At 43.0% G+C, this 25,217-nt stretch overlaps 1 protein-coding gene across 10 annotated transcripts in view; it reads right to left on the bottom strand.

Annotated features, from left to right (window-relative positions):
• Positions 1–2,526: 2,526 nt before the first annotated feature.
• The window catches only part of TLK2 (tousled like kinase 2), a 42,911-nt gene continuing 20,220 nt past the window's right edge, over positions 2,527–25,217 (bottom strand). For all 10 annotated transcript variants that reach the window (XM_021542308.3, XM_085562158.1, XM_085562160.1 and 7 more), the window contains 14 exons: positions 23,554–23,646; positions 21,900–22,010; positions 20,632–20,768; positions 19,133–19,285; positions 15,295–15,361; positions 13,388–13,485; positions 12,937–13,018; positions 11,193–11,284; positions 10,058–10,147; positions 9,415–9,584; positions 7,864–8,002; positions 6,670–6,781; positions 5,637–5,744; positions 2,527–5,161 (listed from right to left, as the gene is read on the bottom strand). In XM_021542308.3, coding sequence (XP_021397983.1) covers positions 4,988–5,161; positions 5,637–5,744; positions 6,670–6,781; positions 7,864–8,002; positions 9,415–9,584; positions 10,058–10,147; positions 11,193–11,284; positions 12,937–13,018; positions 13,388–13,485; positions 15,295–15,361; positions 19,133–19,285; positions 20,632–20,768; positions 21,900–22,010; positions 23,554–23,646 — 1,626 coding nt within the window. In that variant the 3' untranslated portion in view covers positions 2,527–4,987. The remainder of the gene's footprint in view (positions 5,162–5,636; positions 5,745–6,669; positions 6,782–7,863; positions 8,003–9,414; positions 9,585–10,057; positions 10,148–11,192; positions 11,285–12,936; positions 13,019–13,387; positions 13,486–15,294; positions 15,362–19,132; positions 19,286–20,631; positions 20,769–21,899; positions 22,011–23,553; positions 23,647–25,217) is intronic.

The following is a 25,217-nucleotide window of genomic DNA, read 5'->3' as shown; positions in this document are numbered from 1 at the left end:
CTCTGTTGGTAGCAGTCTAATTGGAATTGTGGCTGCAGTCTCTGGAGTGTCAGGTGGGTTTTATTGGAGCAGTGATTCTATCAAAAAGCGTGTAGTCTTCCTCTGAAGAGGCAGTGGAAGAGGCAGCTGTTCCTCTGGGAAACTCCAGCGCAGAAAAAGCTGTCCTGGTGTCCCAGAAACTCAAGACTAGATGCAGGTAGGAATGCTTGGCCCCTCCTTCTAGGCGGAGCATCTTACAATAGGATGTTACAGTTCTTTTCAGTCAGGTAGTGACATTCAATAGCCCATTATCAGCAGACGTCTCCCAGGAGGGAGGATTGATTGTGGAAGAGATAAGGAAAAACTGCCCACTTAACACAAGATAACGGCTATATAGGTGGCAAATGAATGCATCTTGCTTCTCAGTCTGGGACAAGCTGGTGGTAATATGCAGCTCCCCACCATCAGCACATGCCAGCAGCTTATCCTGGCTTTCACACCCCCTTGCAGCTAAAGCATGGAATGGGAGTGTGTCTCAGGCCTGCTCCCAGAAGAGACAATAGTGTCCTTGTGGCCAAGAGCCTTCTCCTGGGTGTGAATGTAGCAAGGGGAGGCCGAGCTGCTCTGCGTTTGTTTGGCCTTTTGCCCCCACCCAAGGTGATGTCCAGGGGGGCACCCAGCTGCCCCTGAGGGCAGCACTGGGGTCAGGGAGAAGCATACACCACAGGAGAGCCATGTGCAGCTGTGGAAAATCAGTGTCTGGCCGCAAAGATGCACCAGCACGTGGTAGCAAAGATTAGGTCCAGTCTCGGTAGGAGTCAGGGTTGTGCCTAAATTATGCTCCCACACACTCCAGTCTCCTGTTCTCCTCCAAGCTGTGAGTAGGAAGGTTTAGTTTAAGGCTGCTTGAGCCAAGCTTGTGTAGCACCAATAAAACAGCATCCTCCAGCAGCAGACCCCAGGCAGACAGTGGCAGCAGTTGCAAAGCTCACACTGCAGGTTTGCCAAGTCACAAAATAAACTGGGACTGGCCCATTTAGTAGAGGGAAGCTAATTTATAGCATGACTCCCAGCTGTGAATGTAGGAGGTGAAGCATCCAGCGAGGCAGCTCCTTGGTGAATCTTGATCCTGCAGGTGTCAAGGTGCATCCCTCTCACACATCCCTGCACGTGTGGGCACCTGCCTACCCACTGCAGGACGTTGCTGATGCTACTGAAGCACCACTGCTGCCTTTCCTGTCCCAAATCTGTGTCACATCACCTGAACTGGAACAGAGAGCTGGAAATCAATTGCAGCAGCAGGGAGGGAGCCAAGCTAACTCAGTGTTGGGTTTCACTTGCACTCACTGAGTTTGACTTCAGGCACAGTGAAGGTCAGGTTGTTATGAACAGAACAGCCTGGCTGGGACACTTTGGCTTGAGCTAAGTACTTGACATTGAAATGTTAATTAGCCAATTGCTCCGGGGAATCACCTACACCCCCACCCACACTAGGACCGGGATGCAAAATAATCCAGTGGAATCATGGGAGGGAGTTTTGGGGATGAAAAACACCCCAAAATGAAAAAGAGGGGCACAGTGGAGGGGACTAGATGGGTGCACTGGTTGGGGAAAAGGGAACCACGTCTCTAGTCTGTGTCTGACCTGTCACCATAACCTGCAGAGGACCAGACTGAACTGGACTGTGGGAAGCAGGCACAAGAAAATCAGATGCTCTACTTGGTGTTACCAGGAGGGAAGGAGAGGGATAGCTGCTGTTGGATCTTGGCAGCAGGCTCTGCACATCCCCTCATCCTTTGGCTACCATTGTGCCACGGAGACTCCAGGGACAGACTCTGCACACCTTCTTCCCTTTCGGCTACTGGAAAAGCTACAACAGCAGGGAGCCATGTCGAGCCCCCTGCCCAGCTGATCGTCTGAGGTAGCAGCTGTGGAGGCCCTGGCTCCTGGGGTTACCTGGGGACAGCCAATACATGCCTGTGGAGGAGCTGGATGTGCCAAGGATGCTAGCACTCCTCACTCCAGATACCAACTGACTCAACATCTTCAGCTGCCACCATCCTTTGTAATTTTCTGTTGCGTATTTTTTTAAAGTTGACAAAGCCCAGCCCCAAGAAATTAAAGGAGTTGAGCTTCATCACTGCTCAGGGTGGTTATTGTGGGTAACTGGGCGGGGGGACTTAGGTACCCATGGGCTGGGAGTGGATGGGAGGTTGTGACCCACACATTTTCAGCAACAGAGAAGGTGGGGTTTTTTTTATGTCCTCAACATATCTGGCTTCCAAAGGGCAGCTGCTGTTCTACAGGAAATGAGGGACAAATCCACCCCAGCTTTCTAATTTATGTTCCAGGACAAGATCAACACCAATAATTAAATTAATCAAATTTTCAGCAATTTCACCTCTGATGCAGAGATCTCACTGCTCTGAGCTATGGAATACATGCTTCCTCCATCCTTCCTCATCCTTCTTGTGTCATCTCTGTGCAGCCACGGCAAGAGAGCTCATGCCAATGCCAAGAGCAAAAAAATAGTAAAAGCCAAGCAAATCAGTTTCTTAAAACTTATTTTAATATCCGTATCTCATCTGTTGGGTAGAGCCAAAACAGTCTGGCCTGGCTTAAGTTACAAATTCTTCATACACTTTAAGTAAATGAACAGTGTGGCGACAGGGTCTGTTACTGGAAGTGAAACCCATCTTAACAAGGGAAGTGTTGCAGCCAGAATTCTACCAGGGTTCTTCCCTGCTATCAGCCTCAAAAAGCCATCACTGTCCCCTGGCACTAAATGGGTGTCACACAGCAGGAATAAATGCTTTTGACACAAATCACACCCACAAAGATGCACACACTGGATGGCCAAGAAACAAGGGGACCAGGATAGAAAAAAACCCTTTTAGAATTCTCCCTGATATGGAGAGATACCAAATCACCAGTTTTGGCAAATGCGATGAAGCACCAACCCTGATTTCTCCTGACAGAGGCTGAATAAACATGTTGAAGCTCCTTGCTGGACAATTAACTTCTGGCAGCAGGCATGGAAAGGGCTAAGAGAGGATGGCTGAGGATTTAAAGATGCAGTAATTATGTTTTTTGTATAAAACACTACAGCAGTTTAGACACCATCCTAAATGCAGCTGCAAGGGAGTAAATCCAATTAAAAGCCCAAGAGTCACTACAAAAATAATAAGAAAAATCAAAGCAGCAGAGTTCTCCAGTTCCCTGGCCTGTTGCTTAATTCCAACAGACTGCTCCATTTCTCAGTTAACAGATTCCTGATCAGGTTTAAGCACAGTATTTGCAGATGATGGCTTACAATAAGGCAGACAAGTGGCAGTTCTGAGTGCATGATGGAGAACAGCACTTGCCAGGAGATGCCAGTGGGGTAACAGAGCCACCCAAACAGCCCACAGGCTGCCACAACTGTGGGTACAATCCTGGAGGTGTCCCACAAAAAAATCCCCCAGCGCAGAGTAGTCCAGGGACTGGGCTGGGAAGTGTGCACAGGGTGGCTTGTTCAACCACCATCCTGAATTGCCATCATGCAGGGCTCATCTCCCCCCACCCCGCCCCGGGACAAACCCTGCTCCTTGACACTGCATCTTTAAATATTTCCGGCTAAGAACTCCTGCAACATGTTAGGAGCACTCCAACCTGGCTGCCACATGTTCAATTGCTGCGCTTTTTGCATTTTCAGTATTCTTTCTAAGTGGGAAGGAAAAGAAAGAGTGGGAGGCTCTCATTTCACAGCAGGCAGATCCAGCTGGAGGTACAAGACCCCTCCATGCAGATTACAGGAGGGAGACAATAATTAGGGTGTTTGCTCCTTTCAAGAACGTTAATTCCCTGCCATCTGAAATCCGATGCAGTGATGGCAGCAAGTTTCATGAGTCAGCAAGTTTGAAAATTGTTAAGGGAGAGAGGAAGCTTTGCTCCCAAGTCACCCAACAGAGAGGAGCAGACAAGGCTTCAGCTTCAGAACACTCTAACATGAACAAGATCAGTAGAGAGTTGTGTGGGCACAGATCACACCTGTGACACCTGAGCTGTACTTCAATCCCTGCCTGCCAGCCAAGATCAGGCTCACAAGTGTGGAGAGCTCAGTATGAGCATGATGGACTGGGTCTGCAAAAACAGCACTTCAACACATTAAAATGGTGCAACCAATTTGAGAGCGATGAAGCAGCAGCTGAGACCTTGTGGCAGCCTGAGCTGTGATCTCCTCTAATCACAGAATGACACAGGCCTGTTCTCCCAGGGCTTCACCACCCTCCTGAGATCGTGAATCATTCCTAAGAGGCCATCCCAAAGGAGCAGAAAGTTGCACCAGCTGCAGAATGGACACTGTCACAAACCTGCTAATACGGGTTTCACTGAGACCAGAAAACTGTCTTCTTCCAAGAAACTGTTATTAAAAAAAAAAAAAGAAATTAATTAGGGGTAAAACACTAACTCTAGTGCCATGAACAGGCAGGATCAACTTTTTTCCCCTCCAAAGGGCAAAGAGTCATATACCATCCCCAGCTGAACCTTGGTGCTTCGAGCTTTTCAAGGAGATGTTACCTAAACTTTATTAAAAGAAAAAGAACAATGTTTAAATATCAACACTGGACTAGCCCAGTCTTTTTTTCCAAAGTCCACATTCTTCATATGAAGCACACACGGCATCCTGGATTCCCCAAGGCTGCATGTTCAGAAGTTCACAGTACATGGAACCATTTCTTTTTGAATTTTTTTCTTGAATTTCCCCTCCTTGCTCAGAGCAGTCACCCCTTTGTGGTCACTGACTGGCTAAACCTTAAGCCATCTCCTATCCACATGGCTTGGCCTAGATGCTGAAGGCTTTCTTGATGAGAGTTGATGTTGTCATGCTCTATGGATGGAAAAAAGCAAGAGAAAAAAAGCACCTGGTACAGGTTTCTTGAGACCCTTGTGGATTCCTCTGTTCCAAAGGTGTTTCTGAAAGTCTTTTTGCCGGTTTCTCAAGCAGTTTTTGGCTTATGACTCTGTCTCAGTTTGAAGAGCTGTTATTGGATGATCCAGAGGTTGATGCAATTGCAGCTCCAGCTGGGCTGCTTGTGGATACAGATTTGCGGATGTGAGGCAGCAAGTAGGGGTCACAGGCCAGCTGCTGGACATCTATCCGGTCCTCCTTTCGATAGGCCAGACACCGCCTGATGAACGCCTGCAGCACCCCAAAACCAAATCAAGAATTAGTTTTTATGACAGAAGGAGAAAGCTTTTGACTCTTTGGGAGTGAGGCCAATGTGACAACCCCAGCACAGAAATTCCTTTCCTAGACAGAGCCCAGCTCTTGCACTAAATCTCATCTTGTACCACAAGAAGCATGGGCAGAGGCCGACAGCCGATGCTCGGCCTGACAGCTGCAGTAATCATGGAATCACAGAATGATTTGGACTGGAAGGACCTTATAGCTCATGTCATTCCAACCTCCCTGCCATGAGCAGGGACACCTTTCAGTAGACCAGGCTGCTCAGAGCTCCATCCAGTCTGGCCTTGAACACCTCCAAGGATGGGACATGCAAAGCCACTGATGACTGTGTGATAATAGGTGAGCATTAAACACAAGACTCCTGCTGGTTTTATGAAAACCAGGAGGCTGGAACTGCCTGTGCTGCCTGACCCTCAAGAAGATTTACCTTTGCTTCTGGTGTGACTACTGGCTTTGGAGGGAACTGAACCTCAGTAGCTTTCAGAATTGTGTTCTCCTGCAAAATATCCTGTTGTGACTGGTTGTGACCGAAGGGCTACCAAAAGAAAGAAAAAAGTTGTCAAAGGTTGGTGACAGGCATAAAACCCCCATAGTTCTACTGTTTATCATCACCTGACATCAACATTTTTCCAGGCAAGCAGCCCACAACTGCTAGGAAGGTGCTGAGGATACTAGAGGACCAGGACACATTGCTCCCATGCTCAACTGAACAAAAGGGATCAAGCTGGAACATGTCTGGCTTGCCCAGCAGGGATCTTCACCTGCTTCCAGACCTTGTGGTTTCCAGACCTTGTGGTTCCGTTACAGCATTTGTCATCCATTTGAGCTGGCAGAGATTCACCCACTCGTCTCTGCTGGGCTGGTTCCATGTGTCTGATGACAGCACTGAGCAGCACATATTTGTCAGTCCTGGCTTTCACAACACTTAGCTACTAGGGACTCCCGAAAACAAGAGCCCATGGAATCCTTTCCCTTCTCTGTCCAATCTTTCCTGTTGTCATAAAGCTGACAAATCACCTTTTCCTGATCCACACTTTTCCCTTCCAAAAAAGCCATCCTTCTAAAGTGGGTCTTTGTACCTACTTTTTTCCCCCCACCAAGCACTTGCAGCCATCAAGACCAACAAAGACTCAGGGCATGGAAAGTGTCACAGACAAGACCAGACCAAAAACCTCAGACAACGAATGACACACCTTTCCTGCCCAAAACAGCCTCAGTGGGAACATGCTCTGTGGAAAGAGATGTTCTGCAGAATGTCTTTTCTGAAGGAAATGCTAAAGGTAGAGCACAACACAGCCTAGTCTATGCTCCCCACTTCTATTAGCAGGCACTCTGCCCTGGAACTGATGGCAGGGAAACAAGGGAGCACAATCTAAATCTATGGAGAAGGAAGCAGAAGCCTGAGTTGCCTCCCAAAAGGTTTGGGAAATGCCACTAAAAGAAATTAAACGCCTTCTTACCTTTCTGCCATACAGACACTGATAGAAGATGACTCCCACTGACCAGACATCAACTTTATTTGAAATCTTTGGAGGTTCTTTCCCAACCACAAAACATTCTGGTGGCAAATACCTGATTAGAAGAAAGTGTTAAGAAGTTATGAGCAGCAGCTTCAGGTATTGTCCATTATTTCCTTTAGAACAGAAAATTCTATGATCAGATAGCTCATAGAAAATGGGACTCAAGGGTCCCATTACATTCCTGTGCATCTCTGGGACAAGATCACTAATGCCTACTACTCCTTCTGGGAACAGTGATCCCAAGGACTCTCCAGACACTTGTGTTCGGAGCTAGTCAGCACAGTCAGTTTCTTTTCACCAGAGCACGTAAAACAAGCCCATTCTCTTTTATCTTCAGAACTTGTATTTGCTTGGCCAACAATTCCACAATGAAAAGCACACAGCCAAAATACATATTTTTAGAAATACAACTCCAGATGCTATGCCCCAGTTAATGACATTTAGCTTCACTCAGGGTACAGCTAGTTTCATTTTTAGGAACAAAACAAAGCTGTACAACACAGAATGGCCCAATAAATTTTCTGTTGCCCATGGTGATAGTTTGCAGTTTGGATGACATCTAAGAGTGACACTTGGTGGCACTCACCAAGGGTCTGCTCTCAGTCAAGGGTGATACAGTGACACTTGGCACAGAAGATAAAGAATTGCTGAAAACATGACATTCAAGTGAAGCTCTGGCTACAGACAACACTGTGAGATTTACATATTTTTTGAGAGCTAACTATGGATCTTCACCTCCTAATTTCAGAAGAATACTCTTTTCATCTCCCTGATGCCCCTGAATTTCCAAATAGGTACAGTATTTCCCTTGTTCTTAAGATGCAAGACAGAGCCACTCTAGACTGTGAAAGAGCAGCCAAGCCCCACTCCATAGCTCACTATCTCAGCAGCATATGCAGCTTTTCACCAACCTTTTGAATATGAGCTGGTTTTCAAAAACTGAACTGTTAAACAGCGAAAATCTGCCAGCCTCAAAAGGAGCTGTGTGACAACAAAAGCAGTTTGCAGGCCCTCAGACCTCCAGTGTGTCAAGCTACCACAGCTAATGGCAGCACACATAGAGCTGACACACTTCCAAAGCTGTTTATAAACTGTTCTTGATCTTAACTTGCAAATTCCCCAGGCATTGCTTACCAGTAAGTACCAGCCCCCTGTGATGTCAGCTCCATGCCATCAACTGAGTTGTAGCTGTCATCATCCATAATTTTGGAAAGTCCAAAATCTGTAATTTTTATCTCTCCACATGCAGTACCATTGACTAGAAGAATGTTACCTAGACAGAGGAAGGAAATAGCCCTTAGCATACACATTTTGCAAGAATAAAATTGCACTGAGCCCTGCACTGCACAAGGACAAGAGACCTACAGTGAGCTGCACAAGATGTTTTATCTCTCAAAACCCTGAACTTCAGAAACAACTTGGGGACTACCAAGTGCTAGAGCTGATCTGCTCATCTTGAATGACCTCATATTGCTTGGAGTCTCCAGATCCTGAGCCCTGTTAGCCAAATAAGCTTCAAGCCCAGGCTATTTTGACCCCTTCCCAAAGGTCTTGTTGGAAGGGCAGGTCAAAAAGGAGGATTAAGGAGAGAAGTACACATACACAGTTATGACTCATTCTGCCTGGAAGTTCTGACTTGTCCTGTCTTCTCAACATGCCAGAAACTCTCTCGTTCCTGACAGTGTTCCCCAGTGACTTTCTAAGCTCAAAAAGGACAATCACTGCTTAGGCAAGAGTCTTTCATAAACCCATCAAGAAGTCAGATCGTTGCTGTTTTTCTTCAAGCCTACAGTAAAGTAGTAGAACTGTGTGTGATAGCAGGAGATGAATCACAGCTCTAGGCAGCTGCAGGCAGAGTTCAAACAACTTGGGAACAGCCAGAGAGGAAACCAGGTCACTACAACCAGTGCAACAGCACCATCTCCCGTACACATTCCTCATGCTGATGCAACAAACCACATCACAAACCAGTTACACAATGCTGATGAGGTGCCACCAGTACAAGGAGACAAGCCAGGGGTTAACTGCCCAAAGAGATGTATGAATTTACTGAACTAGGAAAAAAGCTATGTAGCCAAAATGCATCATCCCAAAACGGAGAATTTCCATTTTCTCCCTTGTGGCTCTGCCTCAGTGGTAGAAGGAAAATATACAACACCATTTGGGGAGGATCTTCTCCACAGCAGATGCAAGTGAATTAACTCAAAGGCAAACCTGAACAGTCTGACTGTACGTCCTCAGCTTTAGGAGCTGACACGCAACATGAAAAAACAAACATTTCAAAATTAGCTTCTGCCAACAAATTCTCAGCTAGATGATTACAGAAAGAGTCAGAAGAATGGGAACATGAAGCACACCAGTAATTGTGGAGCCTTTATGAAGCAGTAACAGAAGCTCTCAACAGCAGAATACAAGTAGGACGTTAAGAATAACACAGTCACTTGGTGATTCAAGGTCTCATTCTTGAAAATATTACACCTCCTTGTTCTATGTTGCAATTCTGGTAGACAACACCCTTTACACATTTTCCAAAGGTTCTGTGAATTTCATGTTCTTTTTTCTTGTTGCAAGTTAGCTGTCCCAGACAGCCCTGTCTTTTTGCTGTCTGAACAAAAGAAACTGCCTCATATTATCTCCAACCCATTACATCTCCTGAGCATCCTTAAGTATGTTAGCACAGCATACCTGGTTTAAGGTCATAGTGTATGATGGGAGGTTTGATTTCATTTAAGTATTTTAAAGCATTCACAATTTGCATGATAATGGATCGTGCCTCTTTCTCTGACATTAGCTTGTGCTGTTTCAGGTAGAAGTCCAGATCATTCCCCTCACAGTATTCTAACACTGTACAAAACCTGAAAGAAAAACACGAGTTGTTGCAATTAAGGCACCTGATAGAAACCAGAACATTTTTGTTACTGCTTGTCTTTAACTCACCCATTTGGCCAATATATTAAGAGTCATTCAGCCTATTAATCCCTTTCTAGAAGTAAGCTACCAGGAGCACAGACCTCAAGGCTCAACAGCACAAAAGTCAGAGATCCCCCATTAAACACCTAGAGGCTGAAAGCTGTATCAGCTGTGGCATTTGCCCAGGGCCAAGAGCAAGATTTACCAGTAAAGCACCACATCTGACAGAATACACCACATTGGTTTGTGAGCTGGAGTCTCTAGAAAACCAGTGTATGCTGGAAGTACACCTTGGTTATCTCTGCAGTAAAGTCCAACATTGGTGTGGACACCTTCTGGACTTTCCTGGAAACTTTTAAATACTTTGCCTTTAGTCAATTGGTCAAACCGTGGGAAAGGACAGAGCAACACAACTTACGAGTCAGTATCCAGTGAGAAGTAATCGTATAGTTTAACTATTCGAGGGTGATCCAGTTCTTTGTGAATTCTGTACTCTCTACATGCATGTCTGGAAACAGCAAAGTCTGAGTATTAGTCATACAAGGTACTTAATTCTAATTTCTCCAGATAGTGAATCCAGACATACCACACAGCATCCAGCTTCAATCAAACCCATGTACGTTCCTCAGACAGCTTCAGACAAATCAAGTGAAGGAGGGACTGCACAGAACAGCTCTTGAGAACCACAAAACCCCAGTGCAGCTCCAACCCTGGCAATGCTACAAAATAACTCATCTTGATTAATGGTACTGCTTGCCAAAATAGAAGAGCCTCACAATTCCTTAAGAGATCTAAGAGAGCTGAATACAAAAACCAACAAGTTCTAGAAGAATTCCATGATGCTTAACAGTCTAATTTCCAGGCTTCTAATTCAGCTTTATTTTTCCCAGTAACTTATTGAGGAATTAAGAACAGCTTTATCTTGAAAGTCCTATGGAGAAGGCTTGGTTGTCATTCTGCAGTTATCTAACCCATGACATTAGGAAGCAAGAGCTACCAACAGCAAAAGGCTTCCAGTAAAGGGTTTCTTCCTAATATTTAATTTAACCCTGCTCTCTGTCAGGCTGAAGCCATTCCTCCCTTGTCCCATCATTCCAGGCCCTTGTAAATAAGTCTCTTTTCATCTTTCTTGCAGGCTCCCTTCAGGTAGTGGAAAGCCACAATTACAATCACTTATTCTAGGAAACAAAGGGAAGGGGAAAGCTTCCAGAGAGCACAATGCAGGTGTGTATCTGAAAGATGGGAAGGAAAAACCATTTCCTATTGAATTGCTTGAACATTCCAGAGAGAAGCCACTTCAGCACTTTCCTCATAGAGCAATGATGTTTTAAAATGCAGAGGCACAGGGCTTATACAAAACTTTCTCTGAGTATGTACACATTTAAAACATTTCTAATCTGACTAGAACTTCTTCAATTAGTTACTAAGACAAAAAGCGGCTTTTGTAAAGTAGCAAAGACAGGAAAAAATAGCCAGCCTGCTCACTGGGTACTGGATAACCAAATGCAGGAGGAATTGGGAAACATTGCTGGCAGCTTTACAAACTCACTTACTTGTGATAGTTTTCTTTCTTCTCATCCCTCCAGTTTTTATTTAACTGGTGTATTTTCACAGCTACATATCTCTGTTCTGTTAAATCAAATGCCTGCAGAGAGAAGAGCTGAAAATCAGTAGGAATCGCAGGCTCAAGTTAATAATGCAAAAGCAGACAGGCTCTAACAAAGCAATATCTCCACCCAAGAAATCAGCATTAAAACAGAGTGAGGGAAAAGCAAACCCACATTTTGATTTGAAAAGTTGCACTAATGAATTCAAGCAACTCTGAAAACAACTGAATATTCTGTGCTTTGATCTGACTTTCCCCATAGGATCTAACTCAACTGCATTGATTTTGTCATTTTAGTACCAGAGTTACAAAGGGACCAGGAAGACCAAATTACCAAAATATAGTTTCTATATTGGGAAACCCTGCTATTATTCTCTCAAGTCCAAAATTCATTTTATACACTTGGGTTAATAAAAAATAACCACCAAAATACAGAAGATTTTTCAATGCTTTGTTTCTCTGGTAGCTCAGTCTCCAGCTTAGAGCATAATGTTTCAGCACATATAAAAGCTGGAGAATTCAAGAATTTAGCAGAGCTGTGTGATCTTGTGCTTTTATCCTTCCCTCCACTTCTTTATTATTTAAACAGTCCTTAAAGAATGGACCTCTGAAAATGCACTCACGATGCAATGCAGAAATCTTCTACCTCGCCTGAGAGTAGCAACAATAATATAATGATTTCCAGGACAGGACACGGTGCTGTGGTAAGCAAACAGGCATAATGTGTGTTCATCTCAAAAGTTGTCTACTTAATTCCTAATGCTTAATAGATTGGCCAAGACCCTGGAGAGGAAGGCCTAAGCACTTCTTTGTTTTAATAACAGTTACAGCTCGAGCAGGCAGGTAGGAAACATTCATACCCTCTTGCTTTCATCTGTGGAGCCAAAGCTTTCTGCTTAGTCAGCAAAGCACTTCAAAGTACTTAGACACTCACATGTTTTCCCCCCCATCTGAGCAGTCTAGTCCCCTTAGTTTAGGTTCCTATTGTTGTGCTGCATCAAAACAATAAAGCAACATGAAGTTTCCAATATTTGCACTGGCATAATTATTTCCATTCTAGCCAAATTCAACATAAATTCCAAACTTTTGAGTAAAACTGGGGAATACCGAGAACTGGAATAGCTCAAAGTGTAATAGTCAAACAACAAGAACCAAAGTATCCCATGTCTTGGCTGTTAGAGTGCTGACACCAGGAATCCTCAGCTCTAAGGAATTCCGAAAACTACACACACACAGCCCCCAGTCTGCTATTTCAGAGGGTAAAATGAAGGCACAAGAAATAGAGGCACAAGAGCCTTATACCCCTAGGAAGTACTGGCTTTGCTCTTATTAATTGAGCTATTTTCACTTATTTATAGACACATTCAGACTTGCTGTACCATCTCAGTAAGGCTTAGCTACTGCAAGTATTTGTGCAAGGCATTTGAAGACACAAGTGGTTTGCTCCTCTGTCCTAACAAAAACTGAAGACTTGGTGCAACACTTTTTGACACATATTTGAAGGAAATTTGACCCCTGAGGACAAGGCCAGCACCTGAAAATCTCAACTCTGATGTCTAACACAAGCCAGATGCACCATGAGCTTTGTACTCCTTTTTTCCCTCCGTAACATGTACAGCATTGAGAAAACAAATGTAAAAACTCTGCTTCCTGCAGATCCAGATTACATCAGATTGCCACTTCCAAGTTACCTTATATACTTCACTGAAGCCACCTCTACCCAGGAGATGTAGCAACAAATATCTATCATTTAGCGTTGGATGGTCTTTAAATCTGGTAAGAAAGACAGAGTTTAAGAAAACAGAAATAACGATCTCCTCCGCACAATAAATTACAGCTACCGCACAGTTAAGAAATGAAATTTTCACTTTCAGACAGAGAAATATAATTGTGTTAATGACTGACAAATTTGATGATATTTGATCACACTGCACCTTTTTAAGGGTGCCTTGATGCACGTGGAAGCCTGTTTTACGTGAACCTTCAAGCTATACCTGTACCACCCCACAATCAAGTGACTATTGAGTTGTAACATCAATTTAAAAATGGTTAAGTGAAAGATTATGAAAAGATGGTTTCTCATTATGAAGAGAACAAATAAAAAACTACTTAAGTTCTTATCCCTGAATCCCATGTGCTTACTGTGAATTATCTTCATTGTGTATCCTTTTCAATTCCCTGATGTGCAGATTTCTAACCCTCTCTAGCCGTTCCAGCTCTGCCTGGATCTCAGCTTCTTCCTGCACAAGGGAAAACCAAAACACAACACTCTGTAAGGCACTGCAGGTAGTGTTTCCACCTGATTTATGGAAACACAAATTAAATTCCGCTTCTGAAGAGGTTATTGGTATAAAACTTGTCTGGGAGATCAGAGAGATGGTCAGTGTCAATTTGCAGTCATGTGGCAAGCAACAGGAATGAAAACTGACTGGGCAGTTCTGTTCACACCTACACAGACAGGAGGAGACATATCTTTACACCTCCTTGTTTATAATATTTTCTGTAATTAAGAAGCCTTGTTGCTGTGGTCTTGCTTCTTCCCTGAATAAGTGTCATGCAGCTGTTTTTGAAGGAAGACAGCCCTCAGCAGTAAGAGCAGGGATGTCATGATGACACATGGGATGGGGCAGCATCTGGACAGGATGGGAAGTGTGAGAGAATGACCTTATATTCTACTAGTGATAACTGCTCAAACAGGAAAGAGTGTTCCTCAATGCCACGTGGAAGTTCTGACATAGTGCCTGTCTAGCTGGAAGTTCTGATGCCCTCAAAAATGACATGAGAATTCACATCACTGTGGCCAGGGCTGCAAACCTCAATTCAAACATGCTCTCTGAGCAGTACAATTTGTGTATGTGACTCAGAGGACACTGTTACCCATCTGTCTTATGATTCCACTCCTTCCCTTTCCAACTGGTTCTATTTTTAGACAAAGAATAAGCCAGTTTCCAAAAGTGGAGAAGGATAAGCACAGCTTCAGACAATGCCACGATCCCAACACATGACTTCATTTTCCATTAAGGTCCATTTCCAAATTTCCATTCCAGGGTGGCACTGTTATACCAGGATAGATCGACCTGTAGTTAATTCCCTGGAGCAATATGGGAGCTGTAGAGCCAGCATGCCTGCAGCAGTCTCCCACCTGTGTCACTTCTCTTTGTTCAGAGGTTAGTAAAGCATAATGGGCAGACTGCCAGCAGATTCTGGGTGTGCAGTAACTTTCCCTTCCACAGAAAATAACAACGAGTACAGACACATTAATGAGGCCTTGCATTCAACTTATGTGTCAAGGTTACAGGAAAAAAACTAAACACAGAGCTTAAGCACCAGCTGAGAAAGGAAAGGGCACTCCAGCGAGACATTTACTTCTTCTTTGGTTCATTTCCAAAAGAAAACTCCTTGGCCTAAGCAAATCAGGAAATGGCAGAAGACATCTACTTTTTTTCCCAGTATTTAATCTGTTGAAGTGTCCCAGAAAACTTATTTATAGGTCACTACAATCACTTTCAAGGTAACCAACAGCTTATCTAAATATAACCTCACCTGCAGGTACAGTTTCTACTGAGGCCAAGGTATTTGAGAACAAATGTGCATTGCTGCTGCCTGAACAGGACTGGCTTGCAACAGCCCAAGAGATTTTACTGGAATGATAACGTTGGTTACTCAATATTGCAAAGAATTGGAAAAGTCAATGACTTGCATTTTTTGGTTGTGTTTTTATAATTTTCTTCCCTTAGTTCATTCCTTACTGCTCCCTCATGTTACACACATTCAGAGTCCACCACCAGGCAGGTCACAGTGACAGAAGATGTATCAAAAAACTAGAACTTCTGTATGAAATCTTAACTGTAAGGACAGAGAAAGCTATTTATTGAAGCAAAGAACATCTTCTGTCAGTATCACCGCCCCCAGAAAATCATTACAAAATTCTGGCTATCCCTTTCAAGTGCAAAACCCTCTTGATTATCAAATGAGTACTGACCTCTACAGAGAAAGGCTCTTGTTCACAGAATACTGCACAAAAAGCCTTTGCTTCAACTAGTTCTTACCTTTTTAAGATGACCTAGTCGGAGTTTGAAGATTTCCTCCTGTTCATGGTATTCTGCTAATGTTAACCTGCATGAAAAAGAAAGACTCAACACATTAGGTTTCCAAACACGATAAAGTGAACAATCAGCAGAATGCACATTGCCAGTGGAAGTAACAACTCCACAAAGTAGATCAACAGCCAGCATAAAAAATTTTAGATAAACACTGTAACTTATATTTTTTAATAATCAGTCTAAAGGAGAACAAAACCTTAAACCTCAACAATATCCATTAATTTCAAAGTCAAGTCCCTAATAACACCTATATAGGCCACTGATTGACTTTTAACAAAGACAGCTAAACCACAATCTAAATATAGAAAAGCAAAGCCCAAATATTCCACATCTTATCTTCCATGTAAAGTTTGCTTTACTGACTAATTTTTAAATTTTTCCTTGTAATAAAAGCTGCATAATTCAATCCAGATATTCACTTTGAGACTAGAAACACACCTGGCCACACAGCCACTGTGAAAAGAACAATGACCTCGGATTCAGAACTTTTTCCTGTTTCAGGTTCTGCCAAGTAGTTTCTAGGGAAACCTTCAGAAAGTTATCGTATTTTTGACCTCATGTAGTTAGGAGAAGCAATGGGATGAGGGGAATAATCCCTACTTTATTTATAGCAAATTATGTGCAAAGTCTCTGCTCTAGGTGGTTGGTCAAAAGAAGTTTCATAATGTTTTTGACCTCTTTTCCATACAAGCATGCTATGTAGGACAAAGCACAGCCTTACACTAAACCAGTGACAGAGCCCATTGCTAGTGAAATGCAACGACAAACTGAGGTCTTTAGGACTAGGAAAATGAATCACTATATTAACTGTCTCATTACTACCTTGCTTTTACCAAGGAATTTGGTAAAAGCATCACATGCCAAAACAAAGTTATGACACGCTTATCAATGGCATCTGTTCACACTGTAAACGTGACCTGCATGTGACAGCATACAAATATCTTCTTTTAAACCTAAACTGAGTTCAAAGCATATCCCAGGAAGATTTCTGCAACAGCAATTATGGTCTACACAGTATTTTCACACAAAGTTGGTGAAGAAGGCCTCCAGAGCATCAACACCTCAACTTCTTTAAAAGGGGGACTGAGTCTGGTGTCTGTGCAGGGAGACCTTGCTCAGTAAATTGAGAGGAGAGAGCATTCAGCTCCTCAAGTGCTCATCTTGAAATGTCCCAACTTCCCTCTGTTGATAATGCAGAGTCCAGGTACTAGAAACAAGGCCTAAAGCAGCTACCTGACAAATTTAATGAAAAACTCATAAGTCAAGTTCCCTATGAAAGAATCTTGAGCAGAAGGAACTGCTTCATAAAAAACAAAGCCAGTACCAAAGATGGTCACATGCTGTCTCATTTCTTACACAACTGCTGGTGGCCCTGAGCTGGACTTGAGGATCTTTGGGAGTCCCCTCCAACTCGGGATATTCTGTGATTCTATGATTCTAATTCACACACACAGCCTGAATTTTAATTAGATTCAGATAATCTAAAAGACCGTCCCAAGAGTTTAGGTCTTTGTGACTCTGTGATTCTTTGGTTGCTGTTGCTATGTGAAGAATAAAGAGAAAACTGAATAAACCAGCAACAAGGTTTGCACATATGTTTGTGCACAAATAACAAACCCATCAGTCTACTCACTAGGGCAGAGATGTAACAAGCACCACCAGGCTAACAATGCCCAAAACAGCTGCCTAACACAGTAACCATCACAAAAATCAAGGGGGCTCTGAGACAAACACTACCCTGTTCACAGAAACATACTAGAAACACCCTACCTACCTCTAGCACAGCTCAAGGCTGCCCTGCTGAATCTCAACCAGTGCCAGTGGAATTAAAAAAACTCTTTTCTCATTCACAAACTAGAAAACTCATTTTGGGAGAGCTTGTGTTTAAATTTGCATCACAGGACCTTCCTCTCCTTTTTAAGACACAGCAGCAACCATAAACCACAGAGGAACCAAAAATCAAAAAGGAACTTGACTGTCTGCTTCTCATTCAACTTTTAGAAACATTTCTATTTAAATTACCTAAATATCACCCTCTCTAAGAGTTCCACAATGAAAAGCCTCTCTCTAGAGGTCATAAAATTTTGTTCCTGATACACAATGGTCCAACAAATGCACTTACTGGATAACTAATGATTATCACTTAGTTAGTTCAGTTGCTACAGCTGACTTGCAAAAATCTTATGTTTTCACATAAGCTACAACACTCCACACGAACCATATCCTTACCCTGGCAAGCAGTTTTTACAAAGTACACCACAGGAGCCTTTTCTAAACCATGAAAATATCACCCTAAAACGTATTAGTGAAGAATGATAAACCAGCAAGAAACAGAGAAAAAGTCTTGGGAACTCAAGAGGCTTCCTAGCAGAGCATGGTAAAGCTGGATTATGCCAAGGCAGGCTCACAGCACAAGCCAGGGGACACTAGGACCTGTGCTGCCATGTCTTCAGAATAAGCCATGCTACAGCTGCACCAGACTGCTGGAGAAAAAGTAGCCCACAAAAATGGAGAAAGCTCATCCTGCTCTTTGGAAGTGAAAGTTGCCAAGGTGAATAGCAATGCTTCAAAATATCCATGTACAGACATTCCATTTGCTTCTCCCAGCTCAAACCTGGCAATAAAAAGGATGACTTGGAAGTTTTATTTAGTTCTTTTCAGGCTCCCTTGGCCAGAATGAGTGGGTAAAAGGTCTCCAACCAGTTTAGTTATTTTCAGGAAGCAAATAGTGCTCTCCAACACAACCCACCTGATCTGCAGGTACCTGTATCGCACTCTGAGGACACAGCCCTGGAGCTGAGGGCACCCTGAATACCAGGATTTACACAGCCTTGTCCCATCTCTGCTGAGACTGCAGAGGCAGTGGGACCTTTTGCTTCACATGTCCTTTTAAAGATTAAGACCAAGAATTCAAAGGGCTTCTGGAACTTTTGAGGTCAAGTCAAGCCCAGGAGATTTAATAATGAAAAACGAAAAGCATCAATAAGGGTTATGGTATTAGCCTACCACAATAAAATGAAGTCTATAAAGGGAACTAGGAGAAGGTAGGGCTAAGTCTCTGCATTGTATGGAAATACATTGTATTTCTAACTCACAAAAGATTCTGAAAAAATAATATTCTAAGTTTCTTTCAAGCCCCAGCTTTACTCTAGAAGAATATCAAGTCTCTTAGAACAACAGTAACTTTAAAAGAGGCAGAAAAAAACCCCAAAAACATGAGAAGAGTAGCACTTCCACCATTTCCCTGAGTCACGTATGTGTGAAGAACTGTTTTGGAGAACAGGCCAATGCTCAATACACTATTTCTATAGAGAGCATCTTATTGCTTCAGCATCCCAAATGAAATGTTTCAAAACTCTTAACTCAGAATTCTCCAGAGTAAATACACAGAAATCAAGGCTTCTAAATGTGTACAATTTTGTTTTCCTTAAAAAAAGCACCACGTATACCCTGATACTGATACCAATTCTGAACTTACAACACTAAAGTCAGAGCCCACTTTTCAAACCTGACCACAACAGGAATACTGAAAAAAGTTACTGGACTCATAAAAAAATAAAGCTCATACATAATCTGAACTTGGCAATGATCTTTGTTTTACTTCAATGAAAACTATTTAGAACTGGAGCAAGATGTTGGTGAATGCCAGGCTAATTCCACAATATTCATTTCTGCATCGAGTGAAGCCTGGAGGCAAGGGCAAAATTCCATTTCCCAGGAGATATTCTGCACGCTAATCAAAGCATGTGGCTTTGCCATGCACCAAGAAGGCTAGAGAACCTACGTTTCATTTTCTGCTCCATTGGTCTTGTTCTTGCGTTGTTTCTGCTCTGTGCTTGCTGGAGGGGTCTGGCCCATTGCGGGTGGCTTCCGCTTTGCTAACATTTTTCGTTGTCTTTCTATTTCTTCCCGCTGGGAATTTATCCTTTCCTGTTGCCTGAAAAGCAGAGGAGAAAAAAAGAAAACAAATAATTAAGGGTGTGCACTTGGTTGTTTTCAGCATCTGTTCTTACCAAATTGGACCCATGAATTTCGAATCAGTTGCACTTGTAAGATTTGTAAGTATTTTTGTACAGAAAAGGGAGATGTGCCAAACATGATGAGTCAGAGTTTTAAAGGTATTTTTACATAAAACATGATTATTTTCCTGGCTCCCAGGAATCTTTCAGTAAGTGAAAGGTTTAATTCATGCAGAGGACCTCCAAAGGAATTGCCAACCCCACAGAAACCTAGGATCCATTTCAAGTCACTAACTTTCCACACACTTTTTCCTAAAAGCCTCTGTTAGAAATCTCAGATTTTCCTGTTAAAACTATTCCTCAAGTCTGGCACTGTCTGAGGAAGTATCCTTATCCTAAATTCTCTGGAATATAACCATCATCACTCCTGATTTCACTAAGGAACTGCCTCTCTTCCAAGATAAAAAGACTATCTCAAACATTTTACAGTGATAAAAGCACTCTTGGAATTTCAAGTCTAAGTGACCTAAGCATTTGCTTACCTATGTCCCTTTTAAAAAGGAACTGAGACTGCAGGTAACTATTCCAGAAGTATTTTTGCCATGACTTCCAGCATAAATGAAGAAAGAATTATTAAGTCCTTAATCTGTGCCTAACAAGCACTGCACCTCCCTATCAGACTACAGAGAAGTGGTGTGATTTTAAAGGATCACATATAACTCCCTAGTGCAACTAAATTGCCAAGTCCTACTTAAAGGTCTAGGCCAGGTGGGAATTGACTGGATCTTTCCATTAACATCCTGCACAAAGGGTCTCTGATCTTTATTTCCAGGTTTCTGCAGCCTCTTTGATCACTGTTACCAGAAGGCAAAACAAGTTACATAGTATGGATTTTTTCTTTCAAGCTTCTATCCTTTCTACTTAAGGGGAAAAAAAAGGGCAAGCTAATTAGCCTTCTTTGACTAATATATGCAAATATGCAAATCAAATTAACTCACAATATATGTGAGATTTTGGTCCACCCCTTCACCCCAAACACTACACAGCCAGGTGGGTGCACTGAGGATTCCCAACAGGTCGTAACAGTTGGACCAGAGGTCAACTGAAACCATTTCATTCCAGTTCAAGTCTCTGGAAGTTTCAGTGGAAATGGATTTCTCACTTCAGTGTGAAAGAGTTCCCCATTGTCAGGAGTTCCTATCCGATCCTTCCATGCATCAGTCACACCATTCTCACATTCTGATGTGCAAGACATCACACACAACTGCTAGGGTTTTTTCCCATTTCTGCCTCTGAAGTTAAAGACAATCCTGTTTGTCCTCACTTGATGAGGTTCTGGAAGGCATAACCATCTGTCCACTGCTCGGTGAAGGATGCGCCGTGCCGCACCGTGGTGAAGTGCCCCAGCCTCAAGCGATCCTGCATGCTTTTATCTCGGCATGCCATCTTCTCCTGCTTTGACTGAAAGCAAAATAAAGCCATGTAAAAATACAAGTAATGAATTACTAGCTAAGGGCTGTGCTGCATTTTAAAGCACCACCAATTCTTTCCACTTTCTATTATTTCTGATTATCTGAAACCCAGCTGAATATCACTGATCAAATTATTGCTGGTGCTTCACACTGGTCTGGCAGGCATTTGTTCACCTCCATCATGGCATTTCAGCCTCACTCTTCCCTCCTGATGACTGCCTGGGCAGCTCACCCATCCTCCGATCAGTTGAGATCAGCCTCACAGTAGGATAAAAACTATCTCTTTGTATCAGTACCTTAGAGAGACTTCAGGCCCAGCTCTGATCATGCCCTGCTTCAGGAGATGAAGAAAGAAAATATACCTTGAATCACTATTAAGACTAAGATACAGTGATCAGCCAGCTCAGTCCTACTCTCGTACATGTCCAGAAGTGACACAATCTCAGCAAGGTCATCATTCTGGAGAAGGGAGCCCTGCTCAGCCAAGAACAATCAGCTCTGTGACAAAATCAACTCTAACAGACAGCATGTCCCAGTCAGCACCTGGGTAGTTTTACCCACAAACAATAGGTATAACTGGCCAACAGGTGAAAGAGCAAACAAACCCCCACACTGTTTAACCACCAAGAAAGCTGGAAATCTTTCCGTAATAAACCAGGCTGGATGAACCCGGCACTGTCCCCAGTGTGTTGTTTTCAGTGTTACACAAACCAACAATTTCCAACTTTGCCATTTGAAAGAAGGTCTAAATCACCTGCCCATGTCCCAGAGTGTATCTGCAATTCCACTGCACAATGGGACACTGCTCCTGCATTCCCAGAGCTGCACAGTATTGCTTTTCAAGTGTATGGGTTTCCAAATCAAGCAATGCCTGCTGCATTTAGAGCTCTTTCATTTAAGCAAGAGATCACTCTGCCACTATGGAAAGTGACCAAATCTTAACATTGTGAACCACTTCAGTCTTTGGATTACCGTCCTGTCTGCAGAGAAGTAATTCAAGACAGAATTCTGGAACAGTTATCTTTTATCACTGAAGCAATAGGAGCAGATTTTTATTGCTAAGAAGACAGAGATGCTTTCAAGGATATGAACTGTGGCTGCAGAGATGTCCCCTGCTCACCTTTTCTATAAGAAGCTTCTTGCTCATCGTTACACATCGATTCAACCGCTCCTTGTACTTCTCCAGCATCTTTTGCTGCTCGTCTATCTGCCGTCTCAAATCACAGTTGGCCTAAAAGTGAACAGAGAACAAAGCCTGTGATTTCAAACCACTCAGAAGAGCCAAACTAAGCACCACTTAGGAAGAAGTTTCTCCATCAAGCCATGGGGATCAGACTAAAGTCAGAAAACCAGCAGGATAAAATAACAGGTTTTGTTTAGCAAAACACCCAAGACAAACTATTGAGTTTTTAACTCGCTCACATCTTAACACCCCTCTACAACAGGAAAGTTCCGACATCCTGGTTTAAATGTAAGGAACTAAGGTATAAAGAAACTGAAGACAAGCAAAAGTATTTTAATTTTTTTTTTTTTTAAGCATTCAAGACCTTGCCACAGCAACAAAGTTTCAAAATAGCTTATTAACTGCTGGACTGTGTTCCCCACTTTAGCTACAATATTGGCAGAGTAAAAGCGTGGGGGAACTCTTTGTATTTTCAGGTAAATTCTTGTTTGAGTCACTTTCCATCAGCCCCGACTGCACCCAGTGGCAAGCTGCTGATTCACACCATCACAGCATGCATCAGGACTGTATGTGCAACCACCTTCATTAACAGAGTTAAACTTAACCATTTCCCTTCCAACAAATAGTCTGATAAAAGCAAAAATAATAATTAAAAAAAAAAACCTATTTACTGCTTTGTGGATTGTTTCCCACAAGCATACATGTGCCTCATGTCTCTAATGAGCTTGACTGAGTTCTTTCAGGTGCTGAGACCAGACACACACAAAGCCTTCCCTCTACTCTCTTTAATGTGCTTTCTAATGCTTTTCAACACTTTACAAAAGCTCTCTCTCACAGCTGATGAAAGCTATCAGAACACCTCCATTAATACAAGATCCTTGATTTGAAGGTATTTATCTTTTACTGAAGACTACTAATGGGTTAAGAACTTTATTCTTTTGGTTTGGCCAAAGGATATTCTCATCTCTATACATGTCTCTGATTCTCCTGAGTGAGCATTTCAGAACACAGCTTCCTAGGCTACTGAGAGACTAGTGAACATGCTGCCAAACAGAAGGCAGAGTCAGCTCCTAAGGACTTGGAAGAGGGTAGCAACTGTTTGGAAGGAAAAGGGAGTCACCATCCCTGGAAGTGTTCAAAAAACATGCGGATGTGGCACTTGAGGACATGGTTTTGTGACAACATGGCGGTGCTGCTACACTGATGGTTGGATCTTCAAAGTCTTTTCCAACCTTAATGATTCCATGATTCTGTGAATTGTGCAGAGAAACCTGCTAGGTTAACCAACAAAAACACACAAGTGTGCAACAGATCAAAGGGAGGCCAGCACTGCTGAGAACACAAACAATTGAGCTACAACAACTCTGCACTGCACATCCCCAGACACTGCTTAGGTTCAAGCAGGCCCAATCAGAGTCCACAGGCCAGACAATTATCCTGCTGGTAAGGGTTCATTGGATTTGTTTTACCTTGCAGGTGTTGGTTCTACACCTGCTATACAAACCCCTACTCTGTAGCCTGGCTGGCACAAGCATTCTAAGTACCTTTAAATAGCAGCGTTTAGAAGAGTTGTCCCACTTTAAATACTTACTCTTAATAAGTCATCTATCCTCCCCTCCTTCTTCTCCAAGTCAGAGTTCTTACTGTTTTCTAGTGCAGATATTTTTTCCATTGTGAGGTCAGACTGTAGGGAAAAATCACCATAAGCCATGTTTAAGACAAATGGATAATGTTTAGAATAGTCAGTCAATAGACTAAAGTCCCAGCATAACCCCCTGCAGGGTCTCAGAAGAACCGATCCCCTGCATCCTGGCACTCAGGGGAAGAATGTTCTCCATTATTTATTTTGTTGTTGCATAGTGGGCTCTTCCGGCACAGGAGGTGCAGTCAGCCAGCAGAGCTATGAAGAGCACAAACTGGTAACTCTCAACAGCCTAAAATATCCTCTGTGTCCTGTGAATTTTACATTTATAGCTGAGTTTTGCACACTCTTTGGTGGTCTCTAAGCAGAAGAAATTGCACAGAAAAAAAGGCTTAAGAAAAAAAACCCACACCTAATCCCAGCCCTTAGCTGGAGTGTCAAATTTATGACCTTTCATGTGCACAGACAACCACCAGCAGAAAAAGACAACACCTGTGGGCTCTAAAGTAGTCCTGACAGAAAACACAGGTATTAATCTTAAAATATTGTAACAGATTGACAGCAAGAATACTGGGCACAAGCTTTTGTTTCTGATAAACTGATGTATTAGTGCCCACTGGGGACAGGAGCTTTATAGCTTTCGAGTGAAAACTATCTGGAAAAGTCTTATGCGATGCAGAACATCTCAAATACCTTCAGTGAAGCTGCGAAGTGAGGGTTATACCTGGGAACAGAAGACACATACTATATCTTTGAATATTTCAGATTCAGCACTCCAATTAAAGGGTGGGGAAGGGGAAGGAGTCAGTATGTACCTGAACACAGAACCTAAAACATGTCAACATAGAGGAAGTTCGCCAGGACTGTACAGACAGATTTCACACTTGTGGTTATCAGGCACCTATTCCATTTCTGAGAAGAGATTGCAGAGGCTTACCTGTGGAGTTGTTATATAGCTATTCTCCAAATTTTAAGCTTGCCTGGAAGCCAACACCATGGAATAAGAGGCAAACTTGGCTGACTTGCTTCCTGACATATGCCCAAGTATGGAAAAGTTCAATTAGAGCTCCTGCCAGCATGGTACATCAAGTAAGATGGGTCTAAATCCCAAGAGACAAAGTGGTGGCCTGAGCAGGTCACCTCACCTCTGACTCAACTTGGTGCATGCTTCCTTGCCTCCAGGAAAAGCTTTGCCATGGGAGGCACCATGCAGGATGTCTGTGGAGAACCTGGTGCAGCTGGTGGCCAAACAGCAGAACGTTTTAGTAAGTGACTGTTACTTTCCTTAGGCAAGTGCACAGACATGCTCGCCCCTTGTCAGATTAAGTCAGGATACATACCCTTACATGTGACTTCACCCCAAGTCATCTCAGAGCACTCGGGCCCTAGCACTAACTGAAAACACTGAGGAAATCATGCCAATTTGTTTTTGGCACTGCCACAAATGATTCAAGCTGGGAATCACTGAAGTTTATCTATTTTTTAACTCTATCAACTTCTAACAGGCTTGGAAGGGAAAAACAAAGAATCTGTACAGGACCTCTTCATGCCACCGAACATCTTCCTAGATTCCTTCCTGCATATATATATGCCCCACCTAGACCTCTGGGGAA

The sequence above is a fragment of the Lonchura striata genome, chromosome 27 (genome assembly GCF_050655825.1).
Source record: "Lonchura striata isolate lonStrDom1 chromosome 27, ASM5065582v1, whole genome shotgun sequence".
NCBI lineage: Eukaryota > Metazoa > Chordata > Aves > Passeriformes > Estrildidae > Lonchura > Lonchura striata.
This window is presented reverse-complemented; position numbering and strand designations above follow the sequence as displayed.